This window comes from Hoplias malabaricus, chromosome 3 (assembly GCF_029633855.1).
Source record: "Hoplias malabaricus isolate fHopMal1 chromosome 3, fHopMal1.hap1, whole genome shotgun sequence".
Lineage (NCBI taxonomy): Eukaryota > Metazoa > Chordata > Actinopteri > Characiformes > Erythrinidae > Hoplias > Hoplias malabaricus.
Genome location: NC_089802.1, coordinates 33,677,517 through 33,693,294, shown reverse-complemented (window position 1 = coordinate 33,693,294; position 15,778 = coordinate 33,677,517). Strand labels below are relative to the sequence as shown.

The 15,778-nt window shown below is 38.0% G+C and overlaps 1 protein-coding gene across 2 annotated transcripts in view; it reads right to left on the bottom strand.

The window, feature by feature from the left end:
- Positions 1–15,778, bottom strand: part of exoc6 (exocyst complex component 6) — a 49,974-nt gene that overhangs the window by 10,929 nt on the left and 23,267 nt on the right. Inside the window, exons 12-20 of one of the 2 annotated variants that reach the window (XM_066664255.1) lie at positions 12,055–12,126; positions 11,779–11,876; positions 10,966–11,071; positions 10,533–10,642; positions 7,669–7,780; positions 7,417–7,551; positions 6,096–6,275; positions 5,245–5,274; positions 1,251–1,392 (exon numbers count right to left, since the gene is read on the bottom strand). In XM_066664255.1, coding sequence (XP_066520352.1) covers positions 1,251–1,392; positions 5,245–5,274; positions 6,096–6,275; positions 7,417–7,551; positions 7,669–7,780; positions 10,533–10,642; positions 10,966–11,071; positions 11,779–11,876; positions 12,055–12,126 — 985 coding nt within the window. The remainder of the gene's footprint in view (positions 1–1,250; positions 1,393–5,244; positions 5,275–6,095; positions 6,276–7,416; positions 7,552–7,668; positions 7,781–10,532; positions 10,643–10,965; positions 11,072–11,778; positions 11,877–12,054; positions 12,127–15,778) is intronic. The other variant, XM_066664256.1, reaches the window with a different exon arrangement.

Here is a 15,778-nt window from a genome sequence, read left to right as displayed (position 1 = left end):
AGAAGTACTTGCAAAGAAAGACTCTACTCCAAAGACTGTAATTTAGTCCAAGAATAGCCCTAATCTGTGTCTAGACTAAAGTACAACTAAGTGTTTACAGTAGATTTAGAAGATTTCATTATGTTCCATAGCCAATCGAAAACCATAAATTCTCTTTAGAAACCTGATTTTAAAGGATTACAGTGAACAAATACAAGGTTTAATTGAGTTTGTTTGCTTCAGCGTTTACAAATATACCAGCAACATGTTAGATATTAAAAGGAACACCAGCTGGTTACACATAGTGTATAGTACGATGGAATTATTCTAAATTATTAAGAATAATTAAGAAGTATATTAGTGGCTGTCAGATTCTACGCAGACATTTTTAACCTTCTGGGGTTGTGGGTTCCAGACCCGTTCCTGGTGACTGTCTCTGAGGAGTTTGGTGTGTTCTCCCTGTGTCTGTGTGGGTTTCCTCCAAAAACACACATAGGTAGGTAAATAAGCTACTCAAAAGTGTGCATAGGTGTGAGTGTGAGAGTAAATGTGTGTCACCCGGTAGGCTCCAGACCCACAGTGCCCTTGAACTGGATAAGCGGTTACAGACAATGAATGAATGAATGAATGAATGAATGAATGAATGCATGCATGTCTTTCCAAGTTGGAGTGATTCGTAAGTAGGCTAAGACAGTGTTTTATTGAGATTTGGGTTCTGTCTTTCCAATTCAATTGTATGACTTTTTAAATTGCAAATGTGAATGATGTTAACAAAGGATTTGAAGAGACTTGGTGCTGAAAGTGAAGAGAGATCATTGAGTAGCCAAACAATGGATCAGCAAGGGATGACAAGTCCCAGGATCTCTGACAGATTGTCCAAGACCGTCGAACAAAACTGCTAAATAGGGGGACATATCCGGAAAGTGTGAAAGTAATGGTTTGTTAAAACTGGCCATGCGTCACTGTGGCTAAATCCCATGCGGTGCAGCTTAGAGGCAGTAATGTAGGTTCTGTGAAGGGTTTTATATTGTTTTAACTGAAACAATAAAATCAGAAATCCAGAAAACACACAAACGCTGTCAAGTCAGTGTTCAATGCAGTTCAGGGAGTTCTTGGAAATTATAATGGCTCCTGTGATTAAATGTGATGTAAAATCTGTCCTGCTTGATTTTTAATCACTCTCTCTCTCTAAGCAGTTAATACCTGTCAATTTGCTTTATTGGTGACCTTGAACACTCTTATTATAAATGACGCTGTTCAAGATGACTCACATTCACACTGTATGACGTCCAGGTTAAACTGCTGGATGGCCCCCATGCTGATCTGCTTCAGCTCCGTGTCGAGCAGCATCTGCATCAGAGAGGTGGCGAGGTGCTTGCAGGCGGACATGCAGGCCGTCTGAGCCACTTTCCCCTGGATGCACACACAAACACAATAGAGACAGCAGAGAAAACATCAGGTAATGATATTTATTCATTCTCTCAGGTAATGATATTTATTCATTTAATAGTTTGAAAACTGAATTCATATGTTATTGTGTTTTAGCTTTCCAATTTGATGTATTATATTAGCAAGTCAATGCAGTGTGTACCAGCATCAGTTGATATATATAGAGATCACCCATCATCTATTCATTTTCCTGGAATGCAGATAAATATATTAACAAAACAATTACTTAGACGTTCGTTTGTTTGTTTACGTCCAGAAGCTTTGCGTCTTTTACAATGAAAGAGTATGTTTGAGGGAAAAAAACGACTGTTGCTTGTTTGTGGCTGAACTTGTATTAATTCAAGTTTGAATGTATTTATTTATTGATTTACCACAGACACTCATTTGTATCTCAAGTTGTTTATTTCTGTAGCACTCTTCGCTGTCTATGTGTCTGCCATGAGCAAAGCAAGGAAAAGACTTGCATACTGGACTGTTTTTAAACCATTTTCAGACACTGGGGTTTTGTGAAAACATTAGACAGGTTCCGAGCACACAAACAAACTGGAGAGCAGCAAATGATGAGGAAACATCCTCAGAGTTACATAAAAGTGTTTATATAAAAATGTCTCCTTTAACAGCCTCATGATCTTTAAAGATCATTTTTTATTGTGTGGAAGCTTTTTTTCTCAACAAAATTTCCTTTAATTTTCCTCCCAGGTGGCTTATCTAACCCTCTCAGAAACATCTCCTTTAGTTTATGGCTGTTTAGACTGGAAAAGACCTAAATGAAGGGTGATCTCTAGAATTTTGCTCCTGTTCCTGGGAATCTGTATTTAAGGTGAGATAGATTTGTTAAACATTGATATACAGATGTGTTAATTATCAGGATTTCTCTAAATAGCAGTCTAATGGAATAGCTACCCGCAAGTCCCTAAATGTTCTATAATAAAGTTTGAACAAACAGAGTTAAATAACACTTCTATATCCATGAGAACTTTACAGCAATGCCTACAGTTTAAATACACAAAGACCGTTAAAGGCCAATCATGCAGGCCGACAGGGCTCATAATGAGCAGGGTTGTACAGAAGGCAAAGTAACCAACCATATTCAGCACACTCACACACAACAAACACCCATGCACTAGCTGCTACACCAACATACATGCTGATGACTTACAAACAACAATACCGAATAATTGTCTTGGACAAAATTACAATCCTTCTATGAACAAAACAAAATCTCATTTATAATTAAATGATCAGATGCTATTAATACTGATTAGAAACACTTCATCCTGAGTGATATGCTTGGGTTAAGTGGCATTTTTGACAGTGGCAAATTATAACCAACACAGAGTTGCATTTAACAACAACTGACCAATGTTTTGTGAAAGAGTGTAAGACCTAAAACACATCCATGCCACACTGTTACTCACATGCTTCTTCTAAGGGTGCAGGATTACAATAAGCTAATACACGTGATTTATTTTATGTTGGCCATTATTTTAAGGCAACATTTTATGATGCAAGTAATAAAAATAAACCCATTATTAAGCCAAGAGCCAATACCCCTAGCATGGTCTTTTTTGTCGGTTGCTTTTAAAGGGGACATATGCAAAACTCACTAGTGCGGAAAAAAAAAAAAAAGATCCATCCAGTTTCTGCTAGTCAGCTAAAAGATTTTGGTGTCAGGAATCATATGCATCAATAAGCCATTTGGATGGCTCCCTTATTGTGACATCACAATAAGGAATTTTGCATAGAACCACCCTGGCACCACCCCTCACCTGGCACCACCCCTCACCTGCCAACCCCCACAAGAGCCCCAACCATTAGATTAGTTGAAGATCTGCCATTTTGGTCTGCTGGTTTGACAAGTAGGAGGCGCGTGGCCAGCAACAGCTTATTTGCATAAAAGAGACAGAGGCCTTAAACGGCTCATTCTGAAAGGGACTGAAACCGACAAGAGTAGAGCTGGTGAGATCTCTTTGGAATATCATGGAAGCTTAACACACTTAGAGGAGAACTATAACTGTCCAGTTCTTTTCTATTAGGTAAATGACACTGACTTACTAAATTCTAAAAAATATTATCTCTTAACATATCAGTGGAATGAAGGGTAGCCTCTGATTTTGGTACATTAAAAGGGTGTTTTTCTTTGTGCTATATAGTAAGCATTTCATAGACACAATATTTATCCCATGAACAACAATATAAAATATGCCTCTGCATCCAAAATGCACAATCGGTCCCTCACTTCCATAACGTATTCTCCCAGTTTCATCACATCGCTTTCATATTATAAAGCAGTTATTAAATTAATTCAACATCATATAACACAATATTATCACAAAACCTGATCCCCTGTATGGTTATACTGAGATCTGAACTACTGTGCTATTACAAGTCTATAACATTAGAGGAAGTAATATTCACAACAGGTTTTTTATTTATTTATTTTTTAAACCATGGCAGGTGAGTGTAATATTAGAAGCTTTCTTTGGTATAATATAGAAATGTTTTTGTTTCCTGCCTGAACAGGGAATCGAGCACTACTCTCCATTTGTGAGGGGCAAACATTTTATGCAATAAAAATAATAAATAAGTCTAACAAAAGACTGCATAAACATGACATATTCTAATATATTAAAATATTCAAACTTCGGCAACAGTGTACGTATAGGATATTTAAACCCAAATTATGCTACTAAATAAAGTTAAAATATGCAATTGACTTTTACTCCCATTGCTAATATATGAAATGTTGCCTGGCACTGGCTACACAAGAAGCAGAACTGAAAATAAATATAAAATTTATTACAAAAACACATTTAAAATAGTTCCATATAATGCTACAGTTCCATGTACATGCGTTTTTTTTTGTGGATACAATACTACATCTCCAACCATACTTAGAAAATAAAATAAAAATAAAAATAAAAACAGAAAACCCATTGATTCAAAGCATAACAGTCATATGCAAAAGTCTGGGCATTCCTCATCAAAATCCATTTGTTGAAATAAAAGAGAGAGCACACTTCCCAGATTTACTATATGAGCTAACAGCAACCAAGCTGTCCAGCATTGTGCTGAGTGATGGGGGCGAGAGGAGGCTATCCTACTCACTCAGAGAGAGCAAGGCCAGTTGTGTTCTCCTGGATTCCTGGCCATGGACAGCTGAGGCATTTCTAGACATTTTAATGCAGAATTACAAAAAAAAAAAAAAACAACCTAAAAGTGGTGAATAATTTAAAAATTGTGGATAAAACGTTTACTTAAATATGTCTTATTTAATTTTGTTCCTGGTAAAGGATCAGATCAACTTTATTTTCCCTTTGAACTACTGTATTAAAACGTTTGTATACCACTGCATAACAGGAGCCAAAGGGCATGTGCATCAGCACATATCAGAATTACTAAACCTAGGCTATTAACGCAGCAAAAAGACGCTGAAAAGCGGTCAGGTGCTCCTTTAATGGATATATAGTCTAACTGAGGCAGCTGCAAGATGTTTCCGACCATAATGCTGTCAATGACCAGGCTGAATTCTGACTTGAGACAGTTAAATAAACAAAGTAATATGTAAACAAAAAAAAAATAAATCACACCAATCTCAAGTGAGAACCTTTCAGTGGACGTTGGCATCCACATTGAGACAGTCAGGAGGAAACAGATCAGGTGGACAGCTGATCTGATTCACGTTTTGGCATGACATGGTGGAGAAGGAAAGCAAAGCAAGCCTGGAGGCGGGTCCACACAGCGGACATGAGCATGCGGTTTATATGACACTTTTTGTTTTTTCCCCTCTGGGGGTGTAAGGAGGGTTTTACTTACCGACATCGCTGCATGATCATTGTTGTTATTCTGAGCAGAACCCCCAACAAAATAAAAACACAGACAGGGAAAGAAAGTATGGCAACAATAAATGGACAGATAACAAAAGATCTGATAACCAAGCATGCCTGGCAGAAAGAAATATAAGGCTACGGTCACTTGGAGGAGAGAGAAAGAAAGGAAGATAGAGAAAGGACATTCCTAAAAAACACAAATTGGCCAACTGAACAGCAGTGGAAACCAAACTGGAGGTAAAGTAACAGCTACATGAGCACAGGAGGGGGCTAAGGGATAAAGCAGGCAAGCACTTAACGACACAAAGAGTGAGCTCAAAAGTGATATTTTTTAGTTAAGACCAGCTAAAACCACCCTTCTGATGATGTATGTTGAAGGTGGGTTGGATGTCTAGTGTGTCCTTGGAGGCAGGCTGTTTGAATTTCACATGCTAGCTGATTAATGACGAAGGAAATCAGACATAATGTCTGTATTCTTTAGCTTCAACATGATTTGCACATCACAAAAACAATACCCATTAAAAAGATTGTAATTAGCCATTTCCCTATGATTTCTACTGTAATACAATTCTGCTCCAAGCTCAAATGAGTGGCCTAATGAAACACATCTAACATGAATTCCTAATCTCACTTCTGCTCCAGTGACACATCGGCACACTAACAAAGAACACACCACCCTTTAACTCCATGCAACGACACACATACCACAAGACCAACACAGACAGAAGAAGATCGGCTCAACTAGAACAAAACCCCAACAACACACACTGGACCATGTAAAAGACCACTTCACCAGGACAACACAGCGTGGCCTAACTTTGGCAGAGTGAAGCTCACCGGAAGGTGTGTGAAGACCTGGAAGGTGCTGCGCAGAAAGTTGATGAGATCCATGAGGTAGCCGCTGGCCCTGCCATCCGACTCGGCCATGTTCCACTCATAATCGGCAAGCTGGATGAACTCGTCGATTTTCTGGTTGAGCTTGGTGTAGATTTCGCCTTCGGCTGCATGCCTGGCATCCTGCAAAAACATGAACTAAATCAGACATGGCATGGTTTGGCTAGTTTGACTGGATGTCCAGATGTGTCTCCCATGATAATCATGAGTTGGAGAATCAGTCAATGTGTGGGCAAGAATGGGCAAAATTTTAACTGTAAGTATCCTCTGTTCCAAAATGATTAAAGATTGTAAATAAAAGGAAATGTGATGTAACACAGTGGTAAACATGATTTTGTCTCTAATTCTTTTGGAGTGGGTTGCAGGCATCAATTTCTAAATGTGCTTATTATTTAAAATCAAATTAAATCAAATTCAGTGAAAAATTGGAAATTTGTGCTTTTATCTGTGAAATAAATCTAATAGGCCATTGCAAAGCACAGATTCTGGTTTTAAATTGCATTTTACACCATAACCTAACTTTTCTGGAAATGTATCTCTCAGGGAGAATTTTTTTTTCCTCGCTTGCATTACAAAATATATATTTTAACAAGAAAACACATTATTGTGTTAATCTGTAAATTCTGCTATTTTAAAAGTACACAAATCTCATAATCTAATGGGTGAATTCTACCAATTACAATAAAGGGTAAAAAAAACAAACCTTGATTAATACACTTGATTTCAGATGTAATGTTGAAAAAAATGTGTATTCAAAAAGCAAACTTGCCTTGAATTGCTCTAAACTAACTACATTTGAGGAAAGAGGGAAAACAGCAGAACTGATCTTTCTTCTCAACTGTTGCTTTAAACCTGATGGAAGCAAGTGAACTGTTGCCATGTGACTGCTTATTTTTAACAGTTCTGCTTTAAGACTAATAAACTAGTGTGCTCATTATAAAAGTGCTAAAGCTAACTCAACATGTTGTTACTAGCTTATTGACAGCAAATGCAGTGAGGTTAAGGAATTAAATACTGTCTGCTTAGTTACCATTTTATGATTACAGATGAAAAACACATTGGCTTCTGATCAAGACACTTGGCATGGAGGCCTATTTGGAGATCATAAGCCCTCCAGCAGCAACTGTTCTGTAAAGTTTATGACAACTCCTGGAGCGATAACCTGTGGGTGACTACGTCATTCCAGATGTCATCGCACATCAACTTACACCCGGGGGAAGAAAACAAAAACACCATTAAAGAGTGGCTTCTCAAATTATGTTACCTTAAAAGTGGAGAGGCCGTAGAGTCTTGTGGTATGAACGGTTTCCGGAGAGACGTTGGTGATGTTCGTGATGAAGTCTTCCAGGTATTTACATGCTTGCTCTAAGTGGGTGGTGTTAATTATGATCTGAACCAACTGCAAAAACAAATTTCATATCACTTTGTCAAGACTTGTTTACATAGCATTCGAAGACTTCCATTTTTTTTTTTTTCAAGCTCACAAACACAGCAGCAGATGGGATGTGTTGCTGACCTCAGTTAGTCCTATATGGGGCTTTTTGATGAGGTTCTGTAAGCAGCCACTGAGCGTCCTGGTCAGCAGCAGGTTGGTGGATTTACGGAGCATGTCGTCAATCTCAGTGGAGCTGAGCAGATGTGAAAAAAGAAATGGGAAAAGACAGCTATATTGGTACAAAGTGTAGCAAGAATCCATTCATTCTTTCAGTTTCTGTAACTGGTTTATCCAGTCACTGGACGCAAGGTAGGAACATATGCTGGACAGAGTGCCACACACACCTATGGGCACCTATTTCACACAGCCAATCCACCTAACAACATGTATTTTTGGATTGTGGGTGCAAATCAAAGCCCCCTGAAGAAACCCATGCAGACACTGTGAGAACACTCCAAACTCCTCACAGAGGTGGGGACTGAACCTACAACCCCAGGACCCCGGAGCTGTATGGCAGCGACACTGCTACCATGAATTACACTTAGCATTACACAGCATTATCTGTGGTTTTGGCCACAAAATGAAGGTCGTTTTAAATATATTTTAGGTGGTGCAATAGTTAATGTCACTGTCACAAAGGTCCAGGGTCCTGGGGTTGTGGGTTCAAACCATGCCCCGGGACACTGCCTGTGAAGGGTTTTGGTGTGTTCTACCTGTGTCTGCATGGGTTTCCTTTGGGTACTTGGTTTCCTAGTATCTTTCTTTTTTTTTCTCAAAAAAAAAAAAGAAAACAAACAAACATGTGGGTAGTTTGACTGGCTATGTAAACATCATCCTTGGACATAATTCTGTATGCTACAGAGCAAATTAAAGCTCGTGTTCAGAGTAAAAAAAAACTGCCTCTAAAGTCAGCAACAACTATGTGTGAGTATTAACAGGACGCTGCTAGTGTTTTACAGACTTAATTGTATGAGTGTGTGTGTGTTTGTGTGTGTGAGTTCATGAGAGAGAGAACGAGGTGTTGATTAGGAGGGAGGGATCAGGTAAGTAAACACTCAATAGAAAGGTCCAGAGGGCACTCATTACCACTTCCTTAACATGACAAAGAAGCAATTAGAGGAGTGTGAAATTTGTGGTCATTTGCATTGATTACAGCAGAGCCAGCAAAGAAGGAATCAGTATAAGGATCAACTCTAACTCACTGCAGTAGCCTGCCACCATCAGCAATGCTGTAAACAGCATGCACGCACACACACACACGCACGCACACACACACAATACTGTTCCTAACCACTGTTTCTCCTGCCAGGGAACCTGGCTAAAGCAGCCTGACCCTGATTGACATAAGTAGCAACAACATGGGGCTCAGTAATGGTACAGACAGGGATTACAACAGTGGACCATGCAGCTGTGGCTGCAGAGTGAAACCCAGGGAATTTTAACAACATTCCCATCACTGGTGCCATGTGGGATGCCTGGGCTTCATGGGAACAATTTCCCTGGCTACACACTGGATGACATATATATATATATCAAAAAAGTATGGATTCATAGTAATCATAAAGCTGATTTCAACAAAGCAATGTTATTTAAAAAAAAAACATTTTACAGCCACTGGCAATGTAATCAATTCTGGAAACTAGTGTTCTTGAGTTTGTTTTTGTTCAGAAGCTCCACATCTGGAGACTGTAGTTTGTAGGTGCCTGAAGTTTAACTAGTCTATTTGTTTATATTAACTGTTTGAATTACCACAGAATCTCGTTTGTATCTCAAGCTGTTTGTTTATTTATTTATTTATTTTAGCACTTTCCGTCTTGTTTAGCTTAATGCAATTAGCAGTCTCCCAAAATTGGAGTCAGCTCCACTTTAAGTAATCTTGAACAGCAAAACTAACTCAATGGTACCCACATATGGAGCAGAAATGGAGCAGCAGCCTCATCTCTTTTCATATTCTTCAATGTTCGTTCATCCAAACATTTCCAGATGCCGTTTCTCAGCCAGAAACTGTGTGCCATTTTGGACCCCATTTTCCCCTATTTACCGAGCCTGGGCTGGGTACAAACACTGCAGCTTTTTCCAGTGTACAGACAGCCCAGAGAGCTAGCAAATGATGAGGAAACATTATCTGAATTTATTAAAAGTGTTTTGGATTAAAGTCATGAACACCACCTTTAAAGTGACATTTGATTTATTGTGCTACTGTTTTTTGTGTGTATGTTAGGTACACTATGAATTAGGTATACTATGAATTTGATTAGTCTGTTCTTGTGAATTTCACAAGACATTTACAAGAACAGACTTATCAAAGTTTGGCAAGTTTCCTCAATGTTACATCAATGTTTTTAATACATATTTATGGCCAACTGCAACAGTAATATAATCGCAGAATGCTACAACCTTCATGCAGAGTAAAACTTTAGGCTCCCTGGGGAAAGGATTTGAGGTGCCCATGACAAGCACAACACAGACCCCTCGCAACGCTATGCCGAATGCCACGGAGCTTAAAGAGAACAAATATTGGCAGTAAAGATGGCTGGAGGTGGAGGGAAACATGGAGCCCCAGCTTGTTTGGCTGTGGAGGCTGTGAAAAGCAGTTCAGGCTCTGGACCTGAGAGGGGCTTCCCATGGGGAGTTTGGTGGAGGGTCAATTCACTTTCTCAGTTAACAGCTCCGCAGGCCAGTGATGACAGGAGATGAGTGACAGCTGACCTAAACGTCTTCTCAAAAGATGGCTAGATAAAGCTGTTGACCAAATAACGTGTTCTTGATATATACCTATAAATAATGTATATTATTTGAATATATCTTGAGATTAATAATTCTTTTTCAAGGATCTAATTGGAACTAGAGTTTTTGAAACTGAAAGCAAAGACAATGAATGAAATTATATAAATCAATCAACAAAATGTGCAGTAATGACTGGAGTTATTATGACGTGCACTAACCTGCGATGTAGTGATTCAGAGAACTTTAGGCTGGCATAGATGAATTCCTTCACCTGAATGTAAATCTGAGGCACTGAGTGGGACATGGGAAGCTTCTTTGGAAATGGTTGCTAAGAAAAAAGTTACAGTGGTACAGTTACAATTGTATTGGTCATGGGAAAACAACACCCCCCCCCCAAAAAAAAAAAAAAAAAAAAAACAACAACAACAAAAACCCAACCCAAACACTTTGTATATTTACAACACTGTTTGATGTCCTACAGTTTAAATATAAACATATTTGCACTTTTATATAAATATAGACAGTACACCCAATTTGTAATTATATAAATATATTCTCTTTCATATAAATTTTAACTTTTAACCCAATCTGATAAACATATGATGCCATAAACTGTTCTTTTTACAGCAACAAATAAACGTTGGCACAAACCTTTTCAATCTCTGCATCGTGGAAGGGGAATCTACTGACCACAGACTTGTATTCTTCTTCAGTCTCAACAGGGATGGGGCTGTAGTTGTCCAGCTCAAATATCTCTCTGTTTCACCAAAGAAGTGGAAAAAACACACATAATTCAACTGACATACATTGTGTGCAAGTCAATATAGAAACATCCAATCATGAATCTGTCTCAAATTAAAGGACATTTCCACATAGTTCCACCATTAGGGTACACACAAAGCGTCTGAGAGGTTTAATGTGAAATGCTCAGCTCTGGGAACATTTACGTCGTTAAAAATGTTGTGATAGGATCCAGACCTCTCGACAGTTGAAGGAACAGTTGACGAAAATAGTACATTAAATGTTCATAAATACATTGGACTATAACTGAAAAATGTATCATAATAATAGTTTATAAAAGACTGTAGTATAAAGTAATTTTAAAATGCATGCAGGGCACTGTATGGAAAATAGTACCCAAGTAAGTTATTAGTATATACTGATTCATCACTATTTTAATCATTTTAATATTTTTAAGTATTATACACATAATGCATGAAACTTACAAGACAGTGATCATTTTCTACAGTAAACAAAATAGCTACATTTGTGATGAAGACATCCCAGGCCCTGGTTCCCATTACCATGATTGGTATAAAACTCATGTTGATATATTTATCTACAACGAACCAGACTTTTGGATTGAATAACATATATACGTATACATTTAGGAACATCAATGGAATTTCTCCTTCTAATGAAATACAGAGGAACATCTAAAATAACTTCTTTTTGCTGCCGTACCTGAACACCAGAGCCCACTTTTTCAGCAGTGTTTCATTATACTGATCTCTTATCTCAAACAAAAGGTCAAAGAGTCTGTTCACAGAGAATCCATAACCCTGCCAAAAACACACAACAGAGGGAAAAAACATTGAGAATTAGGCTTAGGGCGTCAGATGGAAACCTGTGGAACATTGTGCTGCTATAAGTAAATTCTGGTAAATATTCAATATGACAGAGAGACCACTATAAACTGTGAGGAAACCTGACTGCGTGAGAGCGTAAAGTGTGAAATACCTGTAATGTGTCTGCAAATATAACAATCAGGTTCTTCAGCTCCAGGACCAGGTCAGGGTCATTGCAGTAGGACTGTAATGAGAATATGAACTCATGAGTAGAAGGAAATACAGTGCTTAAACGTGCAGAAATATTAGTTAAAAAACGCATTGTTACAATTATGGATAAGCCCAATTACTGTGGTATAAAACACAATAATATTTATACCATCTAAAATGTTAATCACAATTACCCTTCACTGCCACTCTTTCCCTCTCTTTAAAAAAGGCCACCAATGCTAAAGTGCATTGGAAATATTAAATATGTAATAAATACAGTTCTCAAATGATTTTGATAATTAAAAAATAATGCTTTCTCTAAGAGAACTCAACTCTGTAACACTACTACAAAATAATGGTTTATTTGTTGAATTTAACATAAAAATATTCATGTGCAAAGTTATGGCAGCTTTTTACTGCATTTCTGGCAACAGTAAATAAAAAGAAACTACACAAAAATCTACAGAAAAAAATTGACACTAATTCAGTATTGGTTCAGTTTCAACAGCAATGATATGATTTTTATACACTTTTTCAATATTTCAAGATATATTATTTACAACATCTGTCACTGACTGTCTATCTATTATTAACATCGATATCGGAATTGTATCATATTGACCAAAATTAAGAAATATATATAGTGATTTGAATTTTGAACGTATCATCCAGCTCTAACAATAAATAAGTGCTAACTTATTTTCACTCAGAAATCAACAAACAAATCAAGGGGGTTCAAATATTTGCATATACGCGTGCATTCAATTCACCTTTGCTTAAGAATATGTTTGTATGTGTGTCCAGTCTGTGTAAACATCACCAAATTGATTTAGCCTCAATATCACCCCTTAAATGTGTAACTGGCAGCCAGCCACTTAATGATCAAATACTCTGGTGCATTAATGAGTCTTTAAAAGGCATTAACATATGAATGGTCAGAGTGGTTGTCTTTTTTCCCCCTTGTGCAGGGCTTTGGGGCTGATGGACTTTAGCCTGGATGGAGAGGTTGAAGAGAGGAGCATGGTGCTTGACCCCAGCAGGGGAGTGATGACTGACCGGGGTACTGAATGCTTTCACACGTGCACACACACACACACCCACACACACACACTGCTCCCACCCACCAATAACACTGTTCTGCTATAAGGCCTCAGGCCTCAATGGAACTGCCTTCAGTAACTTCATGTAGCTTTAAGATCACCTGAGGCCTGAGAAGGTGTGACATAAAAATATCATAAAATGGCTTTCATATACATAGAGGAGTAAGCACTTGGTTTTTTTTTTAGAAAGATATTAAGGCAATATTTCAGTCAAAACATCATGTATATGATTTTACATTCACCCCACATGTAGTTGATTAGCCAAAGTCTTTGATACCAAAACGTTTGGCTTCTTAAGCTTTACTATGGAGCTACAAGGTAAATGTCGCTAACAAGTCCCAAAAGCCTTTAGCCACCATTTCACAGGCCAAAATCAACAAACCCCTGCCTCAAACATCAAAGGCTTCAATACTTTCTGACATAGTTTAAATCAATAACACAAAACGTAAGTCTGAAATTCTGCTCATTTCAATTAGAGTTTATTGTGTATCATATATAACACTACACTGAAAAAACATGTAGATGTGCTAGATGTGAAATGATTCACTGTAGAAGAACATGCTGGTTCAGATTTGTTTACAATGTTGTGGCAAATGCTAGTATTTTATGCACTACCCAAATCCACTAATGAAACAAACTGTATGTGTAATGTTGATAATGCATAATAGCCGTAATTAAACAAATTGGACTTTTTGGGCACTATTTTGTATGTAAACTGTATTTTATTAAAAAAAAAATGTGTATTAGGCTAAAACATTATGTAATTATGTATTATGTATTGCCTAAAATGTCAGGCGATTTATTCAAAACCAATTCATGAACAATTTGTAACAAATTAATGAAAATAAATAATAATATTCATGAGGTGTTCGTTTTTTAGATTGTCATGGCAACAGACCACAGGCACAGCCAGTTAATACTGCAATAGATTCACTCAACTGAGCCAAAATTGATTGTTTACCCTGCGTGCCCAGTTCAGTAGAGAGAATAAGAGGGACATGAGAGTGAGGACAGCAAGGCTTTTTCAAAAATGTAAGTTTAAAAGAGACTTGAGGTTTGGACCTTTGCTGAGAGAAACTGGACCTCACAGAATACTAACTAAATACCAGTTTTTGAAGCATTAAACTTACATTTGGGACATCTGGTTTCTACCTTCACTACCGTGCCTGGATCGATTTCACGTTCCGCATCAAATCACCTGCATATATTTTCTAAAAATGTGGAACTCATGGAAACATCTCTTCCATAGGATTCTCTTGACCGAGAAGGCAGTAACATGCTTAACAAGCCTCCGTTACACAGGCACAAAACCACAGCATCGCACCCTTAAATGAAACGCCGAAGTTTCCCATTGCTGCTTTATCTTTACCAACAAAAACATGGCCACCTTCTCTAGGGGCGTATCAGTGCAAAGTGGAGGAGAGACCCATTAGGCTGGCATGCTGGTGGTGAATGGACAGGCAGGCTGTATGGGTGCTGCTGGGGTGATTTATGATCCCTCTCACTAGTGAGGGTCCCTTGTTAAACATTGACACAGGGAGCAGTGGCCTGCCTCTGAGGAGCAGCGAGCGAGTGTGTAAATCACAGAGCTAAATGAGTGACGCCCAAATTGTGACACAGAGCGTCAGTCCACACCTCAGACAGCACACCTCTCAGCGTTTACACAGCCCAACACACACACACTCACACAAAAGAAATGAGAGACACACTTTCACTCTATTTACATACAGACCTGGCGTCACAAACACTATGTAAACAACAACATTTGTTTATGTATTCTTAAAAACAAATTATGCAGAGGCCTCACCAACTAAATATTACTCAAATTAATTCAGTATGTAGTGTGTCCACTCCTGGCTTTCAATGTAGCAACCATTCTACTCTGGACATTTGAAATTAGCAATAATCAGGGCTAATAACTGCCCACACCTACAAACTTCAGATGTCAGTAACATTTTCTGTTTTGTTGTTTTTTCTTCCCCCAAAGATATTTTGTATATTTTTTCTGATATTATTTACTGAAATGTAACAGTTTCTGGCTGTTACAGTTCCTATTTTATTTGAACATTTTAATCAATATTTAGTGGAAAACCACTTTCGAAAATAAGTTTTATAAATTACGTTGGCTCTTCTTTGTCTTGTTTTTATTTATGTATTTAAATATTTTTGGTACACATCTGAATAACATTTTGGGAAGTTTTTTTTGGAAGAAAAAAAACTTTTCTTCACTTTTATAAACCTATCTGCCTTACAGTGCAACATCAGCCCAGGTGCGGAGCTAAGAAGGCTTTAGTCCACCTAGTCTTTTTTAGTGAAGTTTATTTTCAAAACAAGACACTGGGAATGATAATTGCTCCATTTCCTGGTGAGCCCTTTCAGTGGCGATCTATTCAATCTGATCTAATGGAGAGGTCAGTTGGGCCTAATGAGAACAGATTGCAACAATAACAGCAGATTAACTGTGAATATTCTAAACCGCCGGGGCTAAGAGTGTGTTTGGAGGGTCCAGTCAGTTGTAAATCAGTGAGGGATTATGCAAATGCCCCGCGGCTGGGGCTCACAGCCTGGGTCCTGCGGCCCAAACAA